Consider the following 25,667-nt stretch of genomic DNA (forward strand, 5'->3'; position numbering starts at 1 on the left):
CCCTTCTCTGTGACTTGAAGCTGACCTCTATTCCTTAGATACCGTGATCCTAAGAAAGACACACATTAGATTACACACATACACAGCCACTGGAAATACCTATTAATGGGTCAAGGCAGAAGGTTGCAAAGGTTTCAAGAGATGGGTTCTGTCTATCTTGCTTGACATGCCATCACCAATCGCTGGAGCATTTGCCTGGAACATAATAGGTACTCCATACATTTTTAATAAACTATTAATAGAAAGCTGAACTTGATTGGAATCAATACTGGCCATGAAAATACAAGGCAAGCTCAGTCTTAGAAAAGGAAAGGGGGAAGATATGACTTTTATCAGTAAGATAATTATTAACCCTGACTGATCTAGCATACTCCAGCTGCAGATCTTATAAGCATTGAATCTGGAACTTCAGTCCAATTCAGCCCAAAACTATTCTTCACCAAGTCTAAAACACATGAGATGACTGTCTGTGGCCTGTCAGTATCGCTGCCTTAAAGATGACCCTCAAACACACTCATTTTGCCAAACCACAAGGTGAACACATAAGCCCTGAATGACTACGCTTGGCTCCAGATCTTGGGTCTGATGCCTGGTTTCCTGATGGGACTTTTCACAGTCCCAAACATACTCGCTATGGGCATTATAAATCTCTATCCAGGCAAAAGAGAACATAGGAGGAGTTAGTGATCTGAATTTTCCTGGGTCAAAGACACATCAGCTTAACAACAGGTACTGCTGCCTTCACTCCCTCCTGCCATGGCCCCCAAGGCCCCTCAACCACACCTGAATCTGTCACTCATCCTGGAACATTTGTTTTTAAAGGTATCAACCGCTTGCTCTCCCACATAATCACTCCTGTTGCCGTCCCCATTCATATCTGGTCAAATGCTCCATACCAACAGAGCTTTTAGTGAAGCCCCAGGACCTCTCATCTCTACATAAATCAGTTATCTAATGACTAATGTTCTGCATACTTATATCTGAAAGAACATAATAATCCCTTTACACAGACAAGGCTCAAGAAGTTCAAGAATTTGGACAAAATCACATAATACTTAAATGGGAAAATCACATAATACTCAAACAGTAAATACCTAAATGAATACTTTATTCAAATCAGTAAAGTCTACACTCCAGTTTTTATGCTTTATTCTGTCTTCATTTTTTTTTTTTATAGCATCAAGACCTAAGCTCAGGGTCCAGTACCTCTATATTCTCATAGGGTTTACTGACAGTGCCTGCAATTTACATTTTTGAAGTAAATATCTATCTGATGGGAATTTCAGGTTAATATTTATCTACACAAAAGAGTACAGCACAGACATAGCAAAGCTCAGGGATTATTCCTGGCTCTGTATTCAGGAACCATTCCTGGTGATGCTCTGAGGACCAAATGAGATGTCAGGGAATCGAACCTGGGTCATTCATGTGCAAGGCAAGTGCCTTATACACTATATCACTGTGGTCCATCCAAAACTATTTTTAAATGAGATATAAAATAAGGGTTTATATACCAAGGTACTCCTATGCTAAAGAAACCACCCCCTTGCCAAAAAAACAAAATAACAACAAAAACCCACAAAGCCTATATTAATGCCAAGTATTTAAAAAGTCTGCCAAAAACAAAATTTTGAATGTATTCCTATAAAATCCGAGCACAGAAGGCAAATTAGAATAGAAAGAGGTTTTCTAAAAGACTACAAATGGCTCGGGACTGGAATGTGGCGGTTATTACAAGCAGCACAAGAGGCGTTACCCCACTCCTTGGAGGCCAGTATTTCCACCACAAAACCTACTACAAGCAGCATTAAGGGCTGAATTCGCCATCTAGACTCTTAGGCCTATATCGTCTTTTGCAATTTTCCCTCCATGCAACCCATTGTGTGAACCAAAGAAGGCAATCTTAATTCATTTGTCAAAGGTTGATTACAGAGAACAATGAATAAAAAGCAGGGAAAAAATAGAAACCCAAGATACAGTCTTGCTGAAAAAAAATCACCTGAATCCTTGCTAAGAGCATAACTGAATAGAAAAGACAACACCAGACTGAAAAGATTTATCAGCATTATTATCTCGTGACATGCAGCCTACACCTGATTCTATGTTGAAAAATGTTCACCCTCCTTGGATTCTATTATACACAAGCTCAGTATCAACCAAGGTTTTTCACACGCTTTACCTCAAGAACAAGCCCTCGGAGTAAAGGCTGAGGCATTCTGAGAAATCACCAGGACACTGTATCAGGGACATCATGTTAGATGTGACCATCAACATGTGTTAAATATTCTGAAGCACGGTTCAACTAATTACAAGGAGCAAAAGATGAAACCCACAATTTTCTATTTGTGCCAGTATAATTCAGAGGAGGTTTTTTTGGTGTTTTTTTTTTCCCGGTTCAGTGTTCAAGGGGTTCAGTGGCTACATCCAGTAATATTGTGCCAACTGGGCTGAACCAAAGACATGGTGCTGCTCAGGCGCTGCAGGGCCTGGGTCGACCAGGGCCAGTGATGATCAGGGGACCACGCAGTACCATGGTTCAAACCAGGTCCACACAGATCCCTGATCCCTATGCTATCTCCCTAACAATGACAGATTATTTCTTTGTGGTGGGTGAGGGGTTGGGACCATATGCAGCTGCATGTACTCAGGGATCACTCCTGGCACTGCTCAGTGGACCGTATGTGGTGCCAGCGATCAAACCTGGATTGGATGCTGGCCTTGCAAACACCGTACCAGTTGTACACTTTTTTCTCTCTCTCTTTCTCTCTCCCCTCCCCCTCTCTCTGTCTCCTCTCTCTCCCCTCTCCTTCCCTCTCTCCCCTCCCTTCCCCCTCTCCCCCTCTCCCTTCCTCCCTTCTCCCTCCCTCCCTCACTACAGATGGTTTCTTAAGAATTTAACCCTATGTCCAGCAGTTAATGTGCTTGCCTTGCACATGGCCAACCCCAGCTTCCCATTTGGTCCCATGAGACCACCAGAGTGATCTTTAGGCAAAGAGCCCTGAGCACCAGGTGTGGTCCCAAAATCAAACCAAAGCAAAACAAAACAAAACAAACAAAATGAGGGCTGGAGTGATAGTACACTGAGTAGGGCATGTGCCTTGCATGCAGCTGACCTGAGTACAATCCCTGGCACCCCATACAGTCTCCTGAGCACCTCCAGGACAGAGTCCTGAGTGTAGAGCCAGGAGAAAGCCCTGAGCACCACCAGATATACCCCTGTCCTCCCCTGCAAAAAACCAGCAATTTAATCCTAGGTTAGCAGAGACAGAGCTCAAGAAAGTGAGTGTTTTAGAAGCAAGAGGCTAGGTTCAATCCCTGGCACCACGTGGTCCACAGGACATCTCTAGCAGTGATCCTGGAAAACAGCCAGGAGTAGCCCCTGGCACCACAGGGTGTGACCCTAAAGGATAAAGAAAATAACTCAGTCCTTTTGTCATTCTTAAAACATAGTTTCTCCTTTAAAAAGAATCTAAATAGAAGCTTTTAGATAGAATTCTGACATAGCTATCAAAAAATTAAAGCTTGCACACACTCTTTGACCTTTCAATTACATTTGGAAGGATCTATCACATGAAACTTTTGGGTGCAAATATAAAATGCTCGTTCACTGCAGCATTTTTGTAAAAGTGAAAAAGTCAAACATGCTGATATAAATGTGGGATTCTACACAAAAGAATAAGCTGGTCCTACAGGTACTGATGTGTAAAGAACTGAAAGACATTTTGTTTAATTTTAAAAGCAAAAAGCAATTTGTAGAAAAACAAGTACAGTAAAAACTATACTTATACTTGAGCACAACAAATTTCGAAAAGAACATGATGCCACCTAATCTTCCCAGGTACACTGGTCAGGTAGACTGGTCCAGTAGACTGGACTGGGCAGAGGACTCTGGGGCCCTCAAGAATGGAGCAGGTAGATTCCCCTTCTGCCTGAAGGTTCAGCAGCCCACAGCCACACCAGACACTCTCCTCCACAGAAATGGCCCAGCTGCACAACAGAACCTCATCAAGCTGCCAAGCCACCAAATCGTTCCAGCCCCACGGCTCCTGGACTGCGCGGCTGCAAATCACATAGTACTGTCAGCACAGTAGGACCACAGCAAATATGACGGGAAAGTTGCGCAGAAGACCACCAAGCGCAATGAGTGAAAACAGTAACACAGACAGCTCAACTAGCACCAACCAGCCCAGAGAAGCCTCAGACAACGACTTGAGTAACACCACTGTGAGACACAATGATCACAAGCTGACTTTCATTGGTCTAAGCTTTGATAATTTCATTTGCCTTTGGTTGTAACAAACAATATGATGTGAATTTGTTTGTGCCTATTATGGGCATAGGCTGGGGTGGAGGGTGGGAAACTGGGAACACTGGTGAAGGGAAGGTCACACTGGAGGTGGAATTGGTGTCACAACATTTAATGCCTGAAACATTTAATGCCTGCACTATGAACTACACTTGGTAAATCAAGGTGTTATACTAAAAAATTAAAAATACATATACATAAACACTGACCAGGAAAAGTGTGCTGTGTGTTTTAAATTAAGTGGAAAACCATCTTAAAGGATTCACATGAAATAACCAAAGTGTATCAATGTGTATAAAAGGGGCAGGGGAGCGAATAGGAGAGATGAGAAAGGAAGGGAAGTTTTAATGGGGACTTTAGTTTTTTATTCCATATATATCTGTATTATTCAAACATACATTGATATCATTTAAACATTAACTCCATGTATATATCACTGGTTCTTGGTTGGGGAGATTACACAAAGGGCTGAGCACATGCTTTGCACGTCAGAGGCCCATGTTAGAATCCTTAGAATCCCAGTACCCCACTGTACTGCTGAGTTTTGCACTGGGAGCAGACACTGAGCAACCTGGCTGTGCTTGCCTCCTCAAAAAGAAACACTTATTCTTTAGAGAACATAACATGCAATGTCAAATTTTAATAAAATCAAGAGTGACTTATAGTTGATGCTGAGGTAGGAAAAGAAATAAAGGCTACTGGCAGTAAAGAACATCCTTTGTAAACTTTGACTTTCAAAGGAATAAAGAAAACTGTGGGCCACATCAATCAAGTAATAAATGAATATAAAAGTGTTTTCATGCTAGAACAAGTCCCATTCAGAGAACCAAAAGATCTGAATCTTATAACTTAAAGAATACAAAAGACATTGAAATCCAAAACATTATTAAAAGGATGTCATCATTCCAAATGTCTCTTAGAAATACAAATTGAACAACAAATTCTGTTACTTTGGAACAAAATGAACACTGTGTGGGTACGCTCTTTATAATTAAAAAAGCTGGCACGTACAAGAGCTGAGGTGGTGACTCTTACCTGCACATTTTCTTCTGTAACCTGAATTTCTGCAGTGTAAACATAATCAATTAGCATCCTCAGGGTCCAGCCATCCACCTCTTTTATTCGTACTCTCTTGGCTCGGCTCTCACTCATCTCACCTAGAACACAAGGACAGAGAGTGATGTTCCACGACTCTGCTGTGCAAACAGCCGTGCTGTGACCCATGAATCCATTTTCTCCATTTTCTCACTCCTCACTGCACTCCTCGGACATGACCCGTCACTTTTTGCAGGCCTAAAAGCTGATCTCAGTAAAGCAGAAAATGTATGTTTGTTACACACTTGTACCTGAAAAACACTTCTCAACACCGTGAACAGTGTATGCAGCTGCATAATGCATGTGGACACATTCAGCAATGAATGCCTTTTTAATCTGCCTGCGCTTCTGAGCAGCTTGTTTTCTTCTTGGATTTTTACTCATGAAGAGAAAAGCCATGGTGTTACTGCCCGCTGGCCCAGGACAATGAGCACTTTGTTGAAAGAAATGATGGTCAGTACCCATCACTCAACAACAAAGCAATGTCTGCCATGAGCAATGGACACAGAGGTCTTGCCCTTCAAGGATGGCACAGCCCTCACACAGGAAGAAATGACAATACAAGATGCCCCATGGAAGGCAGGCAAAAGAGGGATCACACAAGGGCCAGTCCATGGCAAAAGCTTGTCACTGAGGTGACGTAGCTCAAATTCGCTGCTGTGGGTGATCCGCAATGACTTTAATCTAAAGTCACTTTCTTACCTGATTACTATGCAGCTGAGTAGCTTTCGGCATCAATACCTGCTTAAAAAGGCTATGAGACCCTGTCCTAAAACCTACTACACTAAAAATGTCTTAAGTGGGGGCTGGAGCGATAGCACAGCGGGTGGGGCGTTTGCCTTGCACGCGGCCGACCCGGGTTCAAATCCCAGCATCCCATATGGTCCCCTGAGCATGACCAGGGGTGATTCCTGAGTGCAAAAGCCAGGAGTAACCCCTGTGCATTGCCAGGTGTGACCCAAAAAGCAAAAAAAAAAAAAAATAAAAAAAAATAAAAAAAAAAAAATAAAAATGTCTTAAGTGAACAAGTTCTCTCTTCCGAAAAGAAACAGGAAGCAGAAGAAAGAAGGGGAAAAAGGGAAAGAAAAGACTGAAACCCTAAACTAAGGAGCTCAGAGAATTAGGGAGTAGGCTAGAGCATGTGAGTGAACAATATAAAATTACCAAGGCATAGGGTGTCAGAAGCAAATGGTGTCAAAAGAAAACTTCCTTGAGAAATTCAAAGGGCAGTCTAAGAATGCTGAGTACTATGGGACATCCTGAGAACCAGGTTTGGTTCTGAATTCACCAAGTTTTAAGATAAAAAGAATCATGCAAACCAGTACTGCTATGCCTTTCCCTCACCTTAATCTGGCATCTCTGTTAGAAACACAAAAGTTGCACAAAGAGACAGCACAGCGGGTAGGGAGCTTGCCTTGTACATGGCCAACCTGGGCTTGATCCCTAGCATCCCATATGGTCCCCTGAGCACCGCCAGGAACAATTCCAGAGTGCAGAGCTAGGCGTAACCCCTAAGCACCACAGGGCATGGTCCAAAACCCAAAAAATAAATAATAATAAAAAAGAAAAACAAAACAATGGCCTCAAGGTTCCTGGAAAGTTCACTTCTTTTTCAGACACAGCAACCATTAACTGTCGGAAACACCTATGGAAATACATAATTAAACAAAATTCTTTTGCAAACACAAAGACTTGGAGGAGGAGAGAAATAATAACAGTGATGTACATTCGAGCGTATGCTTCCCTGGAGGTGATCTGACAAGATCTCAGAAAGAAGCTATTCAGAGAGGAGCAAAAATATCTCAGAATTATCCTGCAACTCCTCGGGGGAGAGAAACCACCACTGGTTTTACAAGGAAAGAGAGAGGTAATGAGAAAGAGGTACATCTGCCTCCACCACAGGAGGGCTAGTCGGGAGCCTAGGCTAGTGTTTGCTGCTACAGCACGCAGCCACTCGAAGAAAGGAGCAGGCAAAGACTCGGGCAAGGGAACTGCATGGACTCATCAACAGATCAATTTTCCCAGCTCCCCCTTCTGGGCCTTGAAGAGAGATAGACAAGGTTTGCGTCATCAGGAAGCTCTTCTACACTCTAAGTGAAGATCCTTTGCCGAGTTCCACTTGGATTTCAGACAAAATCTGATTTAGACAAAACCTATTCAAAGTGCAGAGTGCTATATGGCTAGTGGCACAAAAATATGAAGCCACCCATCCCGACGTCAAGGAGCAAATTCAAGCCTCAGCACTGTCTAACTTGGCTTAAAGGAAAACCTGACTTTCACTCACATAGATCCTCTGCCAAGCAGTTTTTTAAATATAGTTTTCTTAGGTATTGCTCTAAGATCTACTCTGTTAAGAACAGATTACTACTAGGTCATTTTCTAATATTCCCGCTCCAAAAAATCATATCTACTTCTAACAAATTCAACTTCAATCATACAATACTTAGAAACGTCTTCATCTTTTTTTTTTTTTTTTTTTGCTTTTTGGGTCACACCTGGTGATGCACAGGGGTTACTCCTGGCTCTGCACTCAGGAATTACTACTGCCAGTGCTTAGTGCTTAGGGACCATATGGGATGCTGGGAATCGAACCTGAGTCAGCTGCTCACAAGGCAAACGCCCTATCCGCTGCACTATCGTTCCACTCTGCGTCTTCACCTTAACTGGAGATTTTATCCATAGAACTGAACTTTCATGGGAGGAAGGGTGGGAAGGGGCCCCTGGGACACGGGTGGAAGGAAGTGACACTCGAGTGATGGGTGTGGTGCTGGAATGATGGATGCATGAAAAGTATGATTCACACTATTGTCAATCCCAGCACCTCAACATAAATTATTAAAAATACAGATTTTAAAGAAAAGTCCTTTAAAAAGAAAAGTTAAAAAATTTAAATGTCTTCATCTTCATTGTTCATATTAATTGACAAAAACACTAACAAAATTGCTTGCCAAAGGTTGCATTAATAGTTTAAATATTCTAACACCAGCTCAGAAGCAAAATGCGTGCCAGAAAGTGCTATAAAATCTATTTATACCAATTTTTTTTTCTGTGATGTCCATGCTTTTTTTTTAATTTTATTTTACTGAATCATCGTGTGATAGTTACAAGCTTTCATGTTTGGGTTACAATCACACCATGATCAAACACCCATCCCTCTACCAGTGCACATTCCTCACCAAATCTTAACTCTGATTTATCACCTTACCTACTTCCCTTTGCTTTATATATAGTGCTCTTGAAGCAGTATAGTTTTGTAATATTTACTTTAGCAATACATATTAAGAAGCTCTCCTGTGGGGGCCCGAGATATAGTACAGCAAATAGAGTACTTGCCTTCCATGCAGTGACCTGAGTTCAACCCCTGGGACCACATATGGTTCCCCGAGCCCAGCCAAGAGTGATCCCTGAGTGCAGAGCCAGAAGGAAGCCCTGATTCCCACAAAGAGACTCCAAACAAACAAAAACAGCTATCTCGTGACAGGGTTTATCCTGGATTATTTTTCATTTCCTGGAGGACTCTATTTTGAGCCGGAGGAACTCGGAAGCTCTACATTCACTAAAAACTTACTGAGAATCAAGCTGGCCTCTCACTGCTCCCGTGCCCCCCCATCCTCCCAGAGGATGAGCCTCAGGGAGATCTCAGAGCACTCCCTCTCCTTCCCAAGGCCTCTGCTCTTCCCATCAGCTGTCACCGCCATGGCTTGTCACCGCCAAGCCTCCTCACGCTTGCCCCACCTCCAGGACAACTTGACAGATCTTGTTTTGTTTGTCTGAGGTTGGATCACACCTGGTGTTGGTGTTGAGGGTTTTACTCCTCGCTCTGCACGCTCAGGGATCACTCCTGGCCACACTTGAGGGTCCAGATGTGGTGTCAGAGATCAAACCTGGGTCAGCCACAGGCAAAGCGTACACCCTACCTGCTGTACTATTGCTCGGGCCCAACTTCACAGATCTTACCATGGCATTCAAGGCCTTCATCTGCACCGGGCCCCAGCAAGCAGGTTCCTCCCATAACCACACCCCCAGCGCTACTCACCCTTGTTGCCTATTCGCACTGCAGTCCTAAAGTCTTGAAACTCGGAAGTGCTCAGCACATGCTGAGCAATTTCTGACCTTGATGCCCTTGTTGGTTTGGTCTTCCTGGGTCCCCACACTCTCCTTCCTCACACTGACCTGCACACACCGCCCCAGTTGGTGTCCCAGGCATCACCGTGCCCACCCTTGGGGACCTCTTGCAAATCCACCCTGTTATAAGTAACACCATGTCCCCCTGTTTTCCCTCCCTGATTCTTAAGTGGCCTGAGAGCAGCAGGATGTCATTCTTGTCCCTAGAGCCACGGTGCCTGACAGGAGAGGTACTCAGTAAATGTTGGTGGGATGACTGAATGACCAGAAAAATGGGAGGGGTGGGATGGCAACTGGAAATATAGCATCTTTATTTAACAAAATAGTACAACTCTGTCTCAGATATGGATTCTAGTTACAGAGAATTTAGGTCAGAGGTTCATAAATTTATATGGTCTACTGCTCCCCTTTTCTGGGAAAAAAAAAAAAAAACACATTACTCAATGCGCTCAATCCCCAGAAATCAACCTTCTTATATGCAAACAGGAAATGCCTCTCAACTGCATGAGGTTACTACCGCTACTGTTCCCCCTCATGCCAGCACTTCCCGTGGGTGGGGGAGGCATAATCACCTACTTGGGGAAAGAGTGAATTAGGTTAATAAACATTTACCGAACACCCACCACACAACTCTAGGTTATGCTAAGAAAGTTCGCAACTGTGTCATCCTTTTTAACAACAACAGCAACAAAAAATTACAAGGGCCACATTGGCAGTCCTTGGCAGCCAGGAGCACTGCGGTGCTCGGCTCAAGTGGTACTCAGGTTGCTGTGCTCAGGAACCACACCCCATGCCAGAGACAGAACTCAGGGCCTTACCTGGGCTAAGTACTACTAAGATCTACCATTTGAGCCATGTCACTGGCCCCACTACTATTTTTTTCTTTTGAGAAAAGAAATGTAGTGCTCAAAATTATAAAGGTTTTGAATTTATGTGTAGATGGAAACATTTCCATGTAAGAACTTCTAGTCACGAAACCCAGCATGAACAAATTCATTCTGAACCTTATCCTATTCAAAAAGTGAATACCTTTTCCATTTTATGTTATTATTTATTTATTTATTTATTTATTTATTGAATCACTGTGAGATAGTTACAAAGCTTTCATGTTTGAGTTTCAGTCATATACAATGACCAAACATCCATCCCTCCACCAGTGCACATCTCTTACCACCAATATCCCTAGTATCCCCCACCAAATCCCAACCATCCCCCTGCCTCTATGGCCGACAATTTCCCCCATACTCTCTGCCTACTTTGGTGAATTATGGTTTGCAATACAGACACTGAGACACGTTTGGTCCTTCATCTACTTTCAGCACATAACTCCCATCCTGAATGATCTCCCCAACCATCATTGACTTAGTGATCCCATCTCTATTCCAGCTGTCTTCTTGTGAATAGGCTTTTATCCAGTTCAAGAACTGAATATGCAAACTCTAAGATCCATTTCACTTAAAAAATTCTTCACTTAAAAAATTCTACCCATTTCACTTAAAAAATGAAAAAAATTCTAATTTTTAGCTGTTCTTTAACACTGGGCTCCGGACACCACGTAAGGCTACTTTCACTCGAGCGCCCCAGAGAGGGGCGGGTGAGAGCCCTCCCCGCCCCAAGGGATCCAGCCCCAGCAGCCAATCTCCACAACCCAACTGCCACCAAGCTCCAGGCAGCTTTCCACATGCTCGGGCAGAGCCTCATGCATGAGTGAAGTCCCACGGAACCCAAGTAATACAAAATTTTGTGACCTTGTACTCTGGGCTCAATGGGACCCGGGAGCAGAGATCCTCTGCCTGCTTCCCTCAGTCTCCAGCAGCCCAGGGTTCACGCCCATAAGCCACCTCCTGCCAGAGCCAGATAATCTCTTCGGCCACCATCCAGAACTCACGGCTGCTTCTCCTGGAAGGGAGCATAAAATGAGGCCCCCATAACCATGTCACTGGACTCCACGTCAGGCTGTTTTCAGTCAGGCGCCCCACAGGGGGGCGGGCGAGAGCCTTCTCCGCCCCAAGGGACCCAGCCCCGGCAGCCAATCTCCACAACCCAATCACCGCCACACTTGAAGCCACTTTCCACATGCTCGGGCCGAGCTTCACTTATGAATGAACATATTCCTATGCCACGCAGCCACACGACACATCCTAAGACACTCCCTACTCATTTTCCATAATTACCACATGATATCTGATTGGAGGCAAGATGGAGCCAACGCTGCCCAAACCCCTCATGCTCTCCCGAACCTGGCTCAACATCTTGCCTTAGACAACACACAGCTCAGCACACCAGGCATGGAACTCTACACGTGATCCCTGCTAGAACTCTATGCTTAATTCCTGATGGACATCGCCAGCTATTTTGCAAGACTCAGACAGAACGGTGATGGTAGGGCACAGAGAAACTGTGGCAGCGGCCGCAGCATTGCTACCTGCCCTGGCTGGGCCTAGTCCAAAGCACCAGCGCCATGGGACATAGAGCCTTGGCAGCAGTGCGTGCAGTGGCTCATCCACTGTGGGGTGCTGTCAGCCAACCAACAGGTGACCTGGGAATCGGTGCAGGTGTTCGACCTGGCACAGGCCCTCCACGATAGGGGTTTGCTCTGCCAGCTGCTCAACAAACTCTGGGTGCACTACATTCACCTCAAGGAGATCAACCTGAGGCTGCAGGTGTCCCAGGTGCTGCCAGAAATGCAGGCAGATGCATGTTTGTCCATGTGCAGATCTGACAGTCAACCAAAAAGCTTACATTTGGTAGATTGGGAACACCTGTAAAGGTGATTAGAGGCTGCCCCAAAAGCCTCTGTCCCTCTCACAGAGTCAGGTAAGCTACCGAGAGTATCCCACCCACACAGCAGAATCTGGCAAGCTACCCGTGGCAGTACTCAATATCAAAAACAGTAACAACAATGGTCCTCATTCCCCTGATCCTGAGGAGCCCCCTGTACACCATCGGGCTCCACTAGCATGCGACAGGGATAAATGGAGATGTTACTGGAGCCCGCTCAAGCAAATTAATGATCAACAGGATGACAGTGATGACAGTGATGATGACAGTTCTTTAACACATAAAGATATAAGGGAAAAACATAAACTATATATAGAGGCTTTTATTACTTGGCATTGGATGATAAATTTATCACTCCTCAAGTCCTTCTAGTCACCTACTCTAATCATTTTTGCCCCTATGTACAAGATTACCAGTCTTGGATTGCTAAAAAAGAGATTAACTTTCAGATACATTCATTCTAGCAATCTGAACCAGATGGTCCTGCCAACCCCAAGTAATTCTGGTAATGGTTCCTGATATCCAAACTCCACAACTAATCCACATTCAGCCCTCATTGACTGAATTCTGCTGCCATTTTGAGTCTAGTTTGGATAACACAGAAAGTCCCCCTCATTCCTATGAAAGAACAAAGAAGAAGGGATAAAAGAAGATTTTCCTTTCTCAAAATGTTTGGTCTACTCTGGTAAGCATCTTGCATTCAGGAAGGGATTCAATCTTTAATAAACAAGCAAATAAAACCTGTTTACCGAGGTGAGCAGGGGACGACACCGAAGGAAGCAGAGCCTGATCATTTTCTCCCTGCACACGATATCCTGCCTGGTGACTAGCTCAGGCAAGATAACTTTCCTGTAGCCGAGGCTTTGGAACGTATGGCCTTTATTCACATCCCATTTCATTTTCTTCACAGCACTCACTAACATAAGAAAAAAAACTTTCCATGTGTTCACTCTAATTTCTCCTTGGTCCAACAGAGTAAAGAACAGGAAACTGTTTTCTTCAAAGTCTAGAATAATGCCTAGCACACACCAAAAATATGCTCAAGTAGGGATCAGAGCAATAGTAGGGGGGCAGGGCATTTGCTTTGCACATGGGCAACCAGGCATCCATCCCTGGCATCCCATATGGTCCCCCAAGCCTGCCAGGAGTGATCCCTGAGCATAAAGCTAGAAAACCCTGAACACCACCAGGTGTGGCCCCAAAACGAAAATAGAGTTCAATCAGTATTCCTTAATCAATGGAAGTACATCTCTTTCATACAACTCGGAAAAAAACTCTCAATCAAATGATAATCTACTTGTTTTCTATTCCAATTTATCTTAATAGTTTGTGTTCAATATGACAAAGGAAATCATAAAAAGCACCTATGAGAGAGAAAAATATGAAAACAGTGTGCATTTACCACTAGATATCAGGATTTTAGCCTATGACATGAAATAAGCCTCAAAAGTACTTGCAAGGGCCCTTTATAGGTGCCATGTGTGTATCAAACAAGTAAGCTAAAAACACAAGAACCCAATTTGATATATTATTTCTCAAGTACCAGTTAAACCACCTAGCCTTGCTCTAAATAGTCTCCGACTTCACAAAGTAAAAACCTGTGACTCCACCACGGAATTACTTTTCACCTCCCCTTCTATAAACAAATACTTGAAACTATGATGAGTAACAGAATTCTTTTTTTAGATGATATAATTTGAATGAAAAATTCACCTACAGCTTACAGAGGATTAAGGACAAGGGCCAAAAAAAGAACATCAGCATGTTATTCAGTTCCTAAAAGATGAATCATGGGAAAACAAAAGAGGCAATGGGTAATGCTCATTACTGCAAACACTGCTTACTATCTACTGGGCAATGGGACTGCAACGCACACAGAATTAATGGGATGGAAACAGGCAAAGGGCCACTTGCCGGCCCTACTACGTATGTGCATGTGTGTATTTATACATGCATACACATATACGTATAAATACACATACATGTGTGCTTATATGTGTTGCTTAGAATCGAATCCAGAGCCTCATACAAATAAGTCTTGTACCTACCTCTTCTACAAGTTCAGGGCTACAGATCCCCTACTATATTCTTTAGAACATTTAACAGGCTTCAGACCAAGAAAATAGATTTAAAAATACAATGGATCCGTGTCCCAGCAAATGAAGTGAAAATACATGAACTAACTAGAACAAATCTCCTTCTCTTCTCTAGCAAACTATTTCAAAAATAGGAAACAGTGCAAAAATTGCCAGGAGGTAAATAGCTACTGCTAAAGAAATATAAGAGTCTAAGTGGGAAGCACAAGAAAAGCTGGCTGTTCAACATCACTGATCACAATGAAAATGCAAATTAAAATTATAAGAGACTCAAGCTGAAGAGATAGTACAGTCGGTAAGGTGCTTACCTTGCATATAATAGATCCAGGTTTAATCCCAGGTACCACATATGATCCACTAGACTCACCAGGAATAATCTCTGAATGTGGAACCTGGAGTGAACCTTGAGCACTACTGGTGTGGCCATAAACAATAAATAAGTAATAAATATTTCACTAGCATTGGCTTTCAGAAACTGTCTCATCAAATGGCATTCTTTCAAATCAAGTCCCCAAGTTGCTCACAGTCCCACTGCTATCCTATTCTTCCAACTTTCCAGATTCTTCTTTTAATTTTTGGTGAGGTGGGGGGGGGGGGGGTTGGGGCCACACCCAGCTATGCTCGGCACTTACTCCTGGCTCTGTACTTCGGGATCACACATGGTAGGACTCTGGATCCCAATTTTTCAAATGCTGTTCAGTTAACAGCAAGACTACAATTAGCTACAAAGTGAGGGGCCTTCATATCTTCTCTAATCCCCAAACACTATGCCCATTTCATTCCTCCATGTTGCGTTCTGGGCTCTTGGACATCCCTGCAACCCCATTAGGTTTCAGGAAATGCCAAATCCCTCTTTCTCATAGGATCTATCACAGTCCTCACCATAAACACTGCTGCTCCGGTCACACAGACCTTCCACACATTAGTAGGTATTTCAAGGACACAAATCTCACCCTCCCAACTACAAGGGAAAAAATGCAATGGGACATTTGTTTATGTTGTTTTTGTATTCCTTGACTTAGTGATTTCTAAAATATGATAGATTTTATTTGCACCTTTTAAAATAACTACTTGATTTTGTTTTCAAAATGAAAGTAAAAAATAATATCACTATGTGTGTGTTTATACACACATATTTGCTTTCATTTTACTAGTTTGACAGCAGTTATAAGAGTATACATAAATTAGCATTTATGTTCTGTTTTGTTTGTTTATTGAACTGCCATGAGATATACAGTTACAAAATTGTTCATGATCAGGTTTGAATCACACAATGTTCCAACGCCCATCTCTCCACCAGTGTACACTTCCCATCACCAATGTCCCCAGTTTCCCTCCCAGCACCACACCAACCCCTCACACACACCTGTCTCTATGGCAGAGAGGCACTTTCTCTCTCTCTCTCTCTCTCTCTCTCTCTCTCTCTCTCTCTCTCTCTCTCTCTCTCTCTCTCTCTCTCTCTCTTCCCCCCTTCCTCTCTTTCTCCTCTGTCTCTCTCTCCTCTCTCCTTGCTCTTCTCTTCTCTGCCTCTCTCTCTCTCCTCTCTTCTCTGTCTCTGTCTCTCTCTCTCCCTCTCCTTTTGGGTATTATGTCATTTGCCATTATGGTTTATGCTCTTTTTGTCTTATGGTTTATGATGGTTTCATGCTCTCCTTCTGGCCATTATACCCAGAGACAGTAGAAACAGGGTCAGGAGGATTGCTTCCCAGTTGGAAGCCTGCCTCAAGTGCTGGGGGAGAAGGCAGTTTAGATAGAGAAGAGATCACTGTGACAATGAGAGTTGAAAATGATCGTCCTGGATAAGAATTGCATGCTGAAAGTACGTAAAGGAACAAATGTGATAAAGTCTCAGAATCTATATTGCAAACCATATTTTGTTTTTAAAAAAAAAGAAATAATTTTTTCTTCTTTTAAAATTGAATCACTGTGAGTTACAGCATTATGAAATTACTTAAAACTGAGTCTCAGATGTACAATGTTCCAACATCAATCCCTTCACCACTGTCCATTTCCCTCCACCAATGTCCCCAGTTTTCTTCTTGCCCCATGCCCAGACTGCCACTATAGCAGGCACAATCTTCTGTCTTTTCTTCCTTTTAGGCACTGTGGTTTCACAAATACACTTAGAGCTGATAAAGTTGAAATCTAAACCTGTGACTAAACTACCCTATTTCCTTATATTTCCAAATCACAACATTAAGTATACATCTCTGGTCACCGTAACGCTGAATGCAGCAAATTTCAAGACCATTTGGGAGATGATTCAGTAGCAAAAAGCCAAACAAACAAAACACCCCATTTTAGATGTGAGGCAACAGGTTGGATCCCCAGCGCTACCCACAGTCCTAGCTGCTCTGCAGCTGACCACGGGGTCACAAGGAAGGTGAAATCTTGAGCATACTGCATCAAATCCAAGCATCCAACTCTAATACGCAACCCCAGCCAGCACCACAACCAAAAGCTCTGCAGGTACCTCTGCCAGGTAAGTGGACCCCGTAAGCACCTGTGGGATCCCGGCAGAGACCCAGGAAGCACAAAAACCAGAATATGGGTAAACACAACTAAGAATGGGACTCCCTCCCCCGCCAAGCAGGCTAGTTTAAGCCCCATGAGTGAAAGAGCTCAAGCCCTGATGAGCACAGACAAGTAGGCAGCATCCCCCGGCATAAGCCACACGGCCAAAGGCCATCACATGACGCAAGGGAAGGGGGAATAAGAAAATGAAAATAGGTTTCTTTTCAAAATCACTTGAGACAGAACCAAAGAGATTATTTAGTGGGTAAGGTACATGCCCTGCCCACAGTGACCTGGGTTTGATCCCGATATCTCTGAGTGATACCTGAACACGGAGACAGGAGTAAGCCCTGAGGATCACAGGGTGTGTGTGCACTACTATCCCTCTCCTCCTAAAATTACTTGAGACCACAGAAAATATTTAAAGTACCCCATGGTATCAAAATAATAAATGGTCAAGAGCTGTTATCAGTGGCAAATTGACAAACTGAAACTAACATATCAATGTAAAGGAGAAAAACAAAGCTGAAACTTCAGAGCATATGAATGTACATATGCATGCCACATGATCACAACAAAAAACAGAGAAGAATCTGGAAAAAAAAAGCAGAAGCATTTTCCTATAGAGAAGGGACCATGATGACAATGATGGTTGAAAGAAATTGCTCTGGACAGAGATGTGTGCTGAAAGTAGGCAAAGGACCAAATATGATGGCTTCTTAGTATCTGTATTGCAAACCATGATGCCCAATGAAGAGGGGGAAGGGGAGAGGGAGAGGAAGAGGGAAAGGAAGAGGGAGAGGGAAAGGGAGACACGGGGAGGGAGAGCGAGAGTGTCTATCATAGAGGCAGGCTGGGGTTGGGGGAGGCATGGCAGAAGGGATACAGGGGGGGCATATTGGTGGTGGGAATGTACACTGGTAGAGGGATGGGTGTTGGAACATTATATGACTGGAATTCTATCATGAAAGCTTTGTAACTGTATCTCACAGTGATTCAATAAACAAACAAATAAATAAATAAATAAAGCTTTTTCTTTTCCATTATAATATTTTCACAAAAGTGAAATGTTTGCAGAAGAAAATGTGAGAAGAAATTTTAGGTCTAAATAAATTCTGAAGATACCCTTAATCAAATGATTTCTTACCTGTAAACATGGCATGGAAATAAGGACTACAGGCAGCCAGCACCACTCTATGAGCAGAGATTTCCATGTCTTCAGCCACAATAGTGACATCGCAGAGCAAATTTTGACTGTTCACAAAGTAGAAAAAGGGAAAAAAAATTAACGATACTAATAATAATTGCATTGCACATACGATGAAAAGCATTACATTAAAAGCTTGCTGTTCTGCAGTTAAAAACGAGCAATCCCCAACAGGACTCCCAAACAAGAAGCAAAGGGCAAATAGTTGTGACAAAGTCCTGACCTGCCATGGTCCTCACTTAGAACCTGGTCATTGCTTAACAGAGGATCCTTCCAAACTTCATTATTAGCTTCTTCTTCCCTCTCCACCCCCACCCCCCGATTTTTGGGACTGGAGCAATAGTACATCGGGTAGGGCATTTGCCTTGCATGCGGCTGACCCAGGTTCAATTCTTCTATCTCTCTCGGAGAGCCTGGCAAGCTACCGAGAGTATTACGCCTGCACGGCAGAGCCTGGCAAGCTACCTGTAGCGTATTAGGTATGCCAAAAACAGTAATAGCAAGTCTCACAATAGAGACATTACAGGTGCCCACTTGAGCAAATCAATGAACAATGGGACAACAGTGCAGTGCTACAGTGCTGGGTCACACTAAGTGATGCTCAGGGGTTAATCCTGGCTCTGCACTCAGGAATACTCTTGGCGATGTTCGGGGGACCATATGGGATATTGGGAATCGAACCCCCATCGGCCGCATGCAAAGCAAGCGCCCTACCCGCTGTGCTATCTCTCCAGCCCCTCAAAAACAAACTTAAAAAAAATTTTTTTTCATTACTCCAGACAGGAAAATGTCATATGTATTTTTTATTCTATTTTTATTCTATTTTTTTAATGTGGCATTGCCACAAGTAAGTTTTTAGAAGAGTCTATTACCTTAAAGCCAACATAGCTCAACAATAATTATACCTCTAATTCTAAACTAAACTCATTCATTCAAAACACATGTTGGGAGCCTGAGAGGTGGCACAGAGGGTAAGGTGCTCACTTTGCATGTGTCTGACCAGGTTCAATCCCCCGAACCATGTACGGTTCCCTGATCCCTGCCAGGAGTCATCCCTGAGCACAACTAGGAATGTGTTGTTGTGCCCAAGCCCCCACGCATAAAAAAAAAAAAAAATTTTAAATACACATAGTGAGCATTGTTCATCCTCCACAAGGACTAGCAGCTGAGATTCTCCAGCTACCTAAGGCTATCACAAAACAACTTTTTTAAAAAAATTTTTTTTATTTTAATGAATCACTGTGAGGTGCAGTTACAGACTTACAAACTTGCATGATTATGTTTCAGTCATACAATACAGAACTTTTTCTGTCCAGAAACAATATACAAGAAGTGGCTGATGTTTATTCCTGAGCAAGCAAGCAGGCTCTGACCTAACCCCATCACTGGCAGTCGTGCCATCACTGGTGACTGAGGCAGGCACAGTCAAGGGACGTGTCTTGACTGCACTCACCCTATTTACCTTTGGCTGCCTGCTTCTGTGATTTCCCAGTAGCTTACAAGCAACTTTCACATGAGCTGAACCAACCTTTTAACATGCCCGTTGCAGCAAACCACTTAGAAAACTTTTCCTACACCCAAATTGTTTAAGATCCTGTTGGCATATATTTCCCTTCCCTTCTAGGGAAACTGAAAACCATGATGACTGCATTCCCCAGCCTCAGTACTCTGCCCTTTGGCACATAGCGGGGCTCATACAGCCACTTTAGTGACACATGATGCTGTCTGAAACGCCGGGCGGGGCACATTCAAAATCCTTGAGAGAGGCCACAATGTCACTCATTCAGGATTCCTCCAGATCAAACTGGCAAAGTCTATAATCTGTTCTAAGAATATATTAAGGATTCTGAAATACCATGAATCCCATGGGTTCACAAACCGCTAGGCTAGTGACAGCGGTGTTTCAAAGGGAATGATGCAGAGCTCCAAAGACCTGTGTGTGTTCTGTGAACCCCAGCTCAGTCTTTAATGAATGCAGAGCTGGGAAAGTCGGGGTTAAAGAGCAATACGTAGCCATTAAGTTCCTGCTAGTGGCAACAATAGGACTCCAACCACCGGAGACTGGAGTCACATCTCTTCAGTGCTACACAGAATAATCTGAAACAAAGGTGAGGACGGTCAGCCCACACAGGGCTATCCAGGTGTTCCGATGGGAACCAGCGGCCCTGATCACAACTCAAGCACGAGTCATTGCGGCTTTATGGCCTCTCCCTTTTGTCAGTAATTCTTCTTGGTTCTCTAGTTTCAAGACGGAACTTGAGTGGAATTACACTTGAACACCTCAAAATCACATAATTAATTACATTCAGCTTCAATTACAATTATCCATTGATCCAAACCATCTATTATAACACCTGCTGGCTGTCACTTGCATAATTATCTCGGCCTTACTGGCTGCTTGGTTAACTAGAACACTGCCAAGCTGGTACACAGCCACACTCTGGGTAAGGTCACAAGATGTGGAAGGGACACTTCACAAATCAAAGACAAAGTTTCAGTGTTCAATATTTAAACCTTTTTGTCTTCAACAATAACATTTTGAAATGGCACTCAAAGACAGAAACCAACCTTCTTATCTTTCATCCGAGGTGTTTATATTAAATCTGACCTTTACCTCTTGTGCATATTCCCAAGCTGAGTGTCATTTGAAGGAAGAAAGTATTAGAAATGAAAAGTCAGACAATAAAAATAAGAAAAACTCAAGAGTTGGAGTAAGCATACAGTGAGTTAGGTGTGTGCCTTACATGTAGCTGACCTGAGCTCTAACCCTGGCACTCCATCTAAGGTTCCCTGAGCCTGCCAGGGGTGAACTTTTAAGTGCAGAACCAGAAATAAGCCCAGAGCACCAACAGGTATGGCCCAAGCATCAAAAAATAAAAGTAAACATTCAAATCATGAAAAACTCTTTAAAAAAATACAAAACACTTGTTTCAGTAGCCCATATCCAGAGTGAGTTGTATGGTGAGTTTGGGGGTTTATCTGAATTATAACGAAGAGTAAAAAGTCCTCAGAATAGTGGAATAAAGTTCTTATTTAGCAATATTTTGTTCATTCAATGAATCCATTCATCAAATATCCCAAGAGCCCAGACACCAAGCACTAGGCCACAAGAAATTAATGCTCAAGAAATCAAGACATTTGGGGCCTGAGCAATAGTACAGTGGGTAGGGCATTTGCCTTGCACGAGGATGACCCAGGTTCAATTCCCAGCATCCCATATGGTCCCCTAAGCACAGCCAGGAGTAATTCCTAAGTGCAAATACAGGAGTAACCCCTGTGCATTGCCAGATGTGACTAAAAAAGCCAAAATAAATAAATTAATTAAAATAAAAAAAGAAAGCAAGACATTTACAACTGAGCAGAGAAAAGAAAGAACATGTGAATGTAAAATAAACATACAACTAGAAACAGGCAGTGTTGCTAGTGTGGGGGATTTGAGACCATTCAAGAGACCAGTCCAATATGAACAGAACACTTTGGAAACATGTAAAACTCAAATGGCAGGAAAAAGATAACTCCTAAATTACGTGTTATCTTGAAAATTGGTCCTTCTCAGAGAGAAAAAAAATGTTTGAAAATGAATGAAAGATTTGTGCATAATCCAAGACAATTTTAAGTCTCTTGATATAAAGGAAATGACTTGCTAAGACTGAAACGTCAATCGCTGCTGTGTACATATCCTCTGAGACCTTAATGTGACACCAAGCACTTCAATTATCAAAAATAATAAGTCACGTGACACAAGAATTTACTCCCTACTGGAGTGGAGGTGGTTAAGGTTAGATGCCACCTTTCTTCCTCAGGGACTGGGGACAATCTGGTAGCAGCTCCTGCCACAAAGAGCAGAATCAGAGTACCAGTCCAGGTGCAAGGCTGGTGAGATGAGCCAGAGGCCAGAAATCATGTGCCAAAGGTCACAGAGGGAATAGCATCAGATGTAAGATTAAAACACCAAGAGCCAAGACAGAAAAATAAATGAGGAAAGAGGTCAGAAGCCACATAAGACAAAAACTCATTGAGACGTGAGGGTGTTGGGCTGGAGAGCTAGATCATAGGGTAAGGTGCTTGCCTTGCACTTGGTCCACCTGGGTTCAATCACCAGCACCACATACAGTCCCTCATGCCCCACCAGGAGTGACTCCTGAGTTCAAAGCAAGAAGTAAACCCTGAGTATAGTGAGGTGTGGCCCCCAAAAATAGAAGTGAGGGTGACCCTATGTGCTCCTCTCGGCTAACTCCTTCCTCACTGTTTTAAAGGTGAGAGGCTCCGGTACGGTTCACTGCTGATGCAAGCAAGTCACAGATACTCAAACCTCTGAGAACTGGTCATGTCATGGACTCTTCATGACAAACATCGAGGCTCTTTCTTCTTCTCTGTGACCATGGTGGTTTGAATTTGAATCTCTGTGGCAGGTAAGCACACAGAAAACCAAGATATTGGGTTTAATAAAAATTTGCCAGCATAGTAACATTCTTGAACATCAGCACAACCCCTCAACAATTTCAATTTGTACCTGCTGAGATTTTCACACAAGGAGGAAGTGATGTCAGTCGGGGGTCATGGGGAGGGGGGTTAGCAGGAAAACCTATAATATTCAGTGATTTACAAAGACTTTAAACTCAACAGAATCCCAACAACAGAGAATTGACCATTTCAGACAGAAGAGATAGCAGAATGACAGTGAAAAACGACAAAACAGAGACACAAGAAGATAATGGGGGAAATCATGCTACTGAGTGGAGAAAGAGAAGGTAACATCTCCATATCTGAGGAGCTTACAAGAACATCTGGTCAGAGGTGAGAGGAGGAGATGAAAGGGAAAGTGAAAACAAAGTGAGAGAAGCTGTGAGGGACACAGGAGAGCTGGTGGCAAGGGCAGGGTGCAGAGATGAGGGAGTTAAAGGCCTGCAGCCAGGAACCAGCACTACAGATAAAAGCAGAACTATCCGCACATGGCACAAAAGGAGCCATGGGGGAAAAGAGGAATTCGGCAGAAAATGAAAAGATGTACAAAGGAAACCTCCAGGCCAAAAAAAAAATTTTTTTGAACTCGATGAACTAAATCTTGAGATAGCCTGAGCTATCATAATTTCAAAGAAAAAAGAAAAATCTTCTGATGTCAGAAGGTGCACTGAAGGCTAAGCGTGGAGTAGCACAGCACCTCACATGTGGTGGTTATTCAGCAACATGATGGCTGGCTGGGCGGCTAAATTCATTTACTACTATCTGTGCTTCACGTTTTTTGAAATGTTTAATGATTCCATCCATTAAACACCACTTAAAAAGGAATTAATCACAAGCATTTAAGAAACCTAGAAGATAACCAGCTAAATGGACACTAAAATATGTTGCTGTGCAATAGAAACCAGGGCCAGGAGGACTGGTCCATGATAGGAAGCTTGCCACAAATTGGGAGAGGGCAGCTAGGACAGAAGGGACCACTATGACAGTGATAGGTGGAAATGATCACTCCGGACAAGAACTGAGTGCTGAAAGAAGGTAAAGTGATATACACAACACTCTTTCTGTAACAGTACTGCAAACCTCAGAGCCTAAAAGAAGGTGGGAGGGAGGGAGAGAAGAAAAGCATCTGCCATAGAGGCAGGCAGGCAGGGTGTGGGGGAGAGAAACTAGGGACACTGGTGGCAGGAAACATACACTGGTAATGGGACATGCTGGAATGCTGGAACACTGTATGACTGAAACTCAATCAAGAACAACTTTGTAACTGTGTATCTCACAGTAATTCAATTTTTTTAATAAAAAGTCTCTGCAATTTGGGGGAGGGAGGAGGTTTGGCCACACCTGGCTATGCTCAGGGCTTACTCCTAGCTCTGTGCTAAGTCACTCCTGGCCATGTTCAGAGGACCATATGGGATGCCAGGGATCAAACCCATGTCAGCCATGTGCAAAGCAAGCACCTTACCCACTGTACTATCTGTCTGGCCCCTTGTCTCTGAAATTTTCTTACCCAAACTAAGTTTGCTTGATTTGGGGACTGTTTCCAACTGCTCTGTCTTTCAGAAATGTTTCATATTTTATTCTAGTATAACATGGGGGGGGGGGGGAAAAGGATACTTGACAATGTTTCTAAATTACATACACATATATAATTATATATAAAGCAATAAAAATTCACACCCTATGTAATTTCTTAACATCACTTTTAAAGAGCTATGAGGAGAAAGGCAGATTTGCTTAAGTTTGCTTTCTGTTAGTCACCTGCCATCTAAATAAATGACAAATCGCCATAGAAGAGTCACAACTCAAAAACTTTCATAGATGCACAACAGATAGTGTAATACTAGTAGCAATCCAGGTTCCATGCCGGAGTGCTGGAGGGAAATACAGTCAGCCTGCCTTTAAGAACGAACTGCAGGACCTTCTGTTTAAACTACCTCTTGGATATAAGAACAGCTGTTTTAATTCAACAACTAAATATTTAGAGCTTCTCTGTGGTCAACATGTGAACATTTAAACTACTTCATATGATTTATCCTTACTAAATCTATTTAATCTATCCTTACTAAAACTTTTAGCTCTAAATACAACTTAGGATCAAAATTCTCTTCCTTCTAAACAAATAGGCTCCCCCTCCATCAATATTCATTTGCATTTCTCAAGCTCAAGTCCGCTCCTTCTCTGGGTATGCTAACCTGGTATGGTAACACCAGCGAGACTCGAGGGCCCGTCTGAGGTGCCAGGATCAAACCCTGGTCAGCTATGTGCAAGGCAAATGCCTACCCACTGTCTGAATCTCTCGCTGATTTAGTTTCCTCTGTTGATGCAACAAAGAGAGTGTGTGGCATGTGATAAGCACCATGGAAAGATCCACTGGCTTGACTAGACAAGGTTAGTGCATTGAAAACTCTCCCCCTTGCCACGCGTGAGTGAGACATTTAAAGAGCCACTTTCTCTCCAGAGCTGTAGCCCTGACCTGACCTTCCACAAACCCGCCAGGCTGTTCTCCCAACATCATTCATCTCACCACAGCGCTCTCTTTCAAAAACCGTCACTGATTCCAACTGCCCAGAGGATTAAGTCCAAATTCTACACACTACAGAAATCCGCCACAATACCGCCTTTCTCTCACTGCCTAACCTTGTCTGCTTGGACTCTCCAGGATGAACTCACACTTCACTTCACCCAACAGGTTATGATTATCTAGTTCCTAGTTCATGCACACCAGGAATTGCCCTTCCTCTGTTTCTTTGGACCAGAGGTTCCCAAACTTATTTGGCCTCCTACACCCTTTTCAGGAAAAATAAAGTTACTCAGCACCATCCTGGAAATCAGCCAGGGTGACTTTTTTAAGAAAACAAACAGTTTGAGTACCTCTGGGAAACACATCTCTGTGTGAACCCTTCAGCATAACATGCCCAGCTACGATCACCTCTGCATGGGGCCCTGCTGATTTCTGACAGCATCTTTTCAGCCCCTATCTTGCACACAGTCTTCCACCTCATCGTCCTCTTCTCACCCATCTATAGCTGGACATGGGCCAAGTCTACTACTGTTTAGGCTCCCACTCAGCCTTCTGGCC

At 43.2% G+C, this 25,667-nt stretch overlaps 1 protein-coding gene across 2 annotated transcripts in view; it reads right to left on the reverse strand.

The window, feature by feature from the left end:
* Positions 1–25,667, reverse strand: part of KLHL2 (kelch like family member 2) — a 104,318-nt gene that overhangs the window by 58,488 nt on the left and 20,163 nt on the right. Inside the window, exons 3-4 of one of the 2 annotated variants that reach the window (XM_055133692.1) lie at positions 18,065–18,171; positions 5,342–5,463 (exon numbers count right to left, since the gene is read on the reverse strand). In XM_055133692.1, coding sequence (XP_054989667.1) covers positions 5,342–5,463; positions 18,065–18,171 — 229 coding nt within the window. Of the gene's footprint in view, positions 1–5,341; positions 5,464–18,064; positions 18,172–25,667 lie in introns of those variants that run through there. The other variant, XM_055133694.1, reaches the window with a different exon arrangement.

This window comes from Sorex araneus, chromosome 1, assembly GCF_027595985.1.
Source record: "Sorex araneus isolate mSorAra2 chromosome 1, mSorAra2.pri, whole genome shotgun sequence".
NCBI lineage: Eukaryota > Metazoa > Chordata > Mammalia > Eulipotyphla > Soricidae > Sorex > Sorex araneus.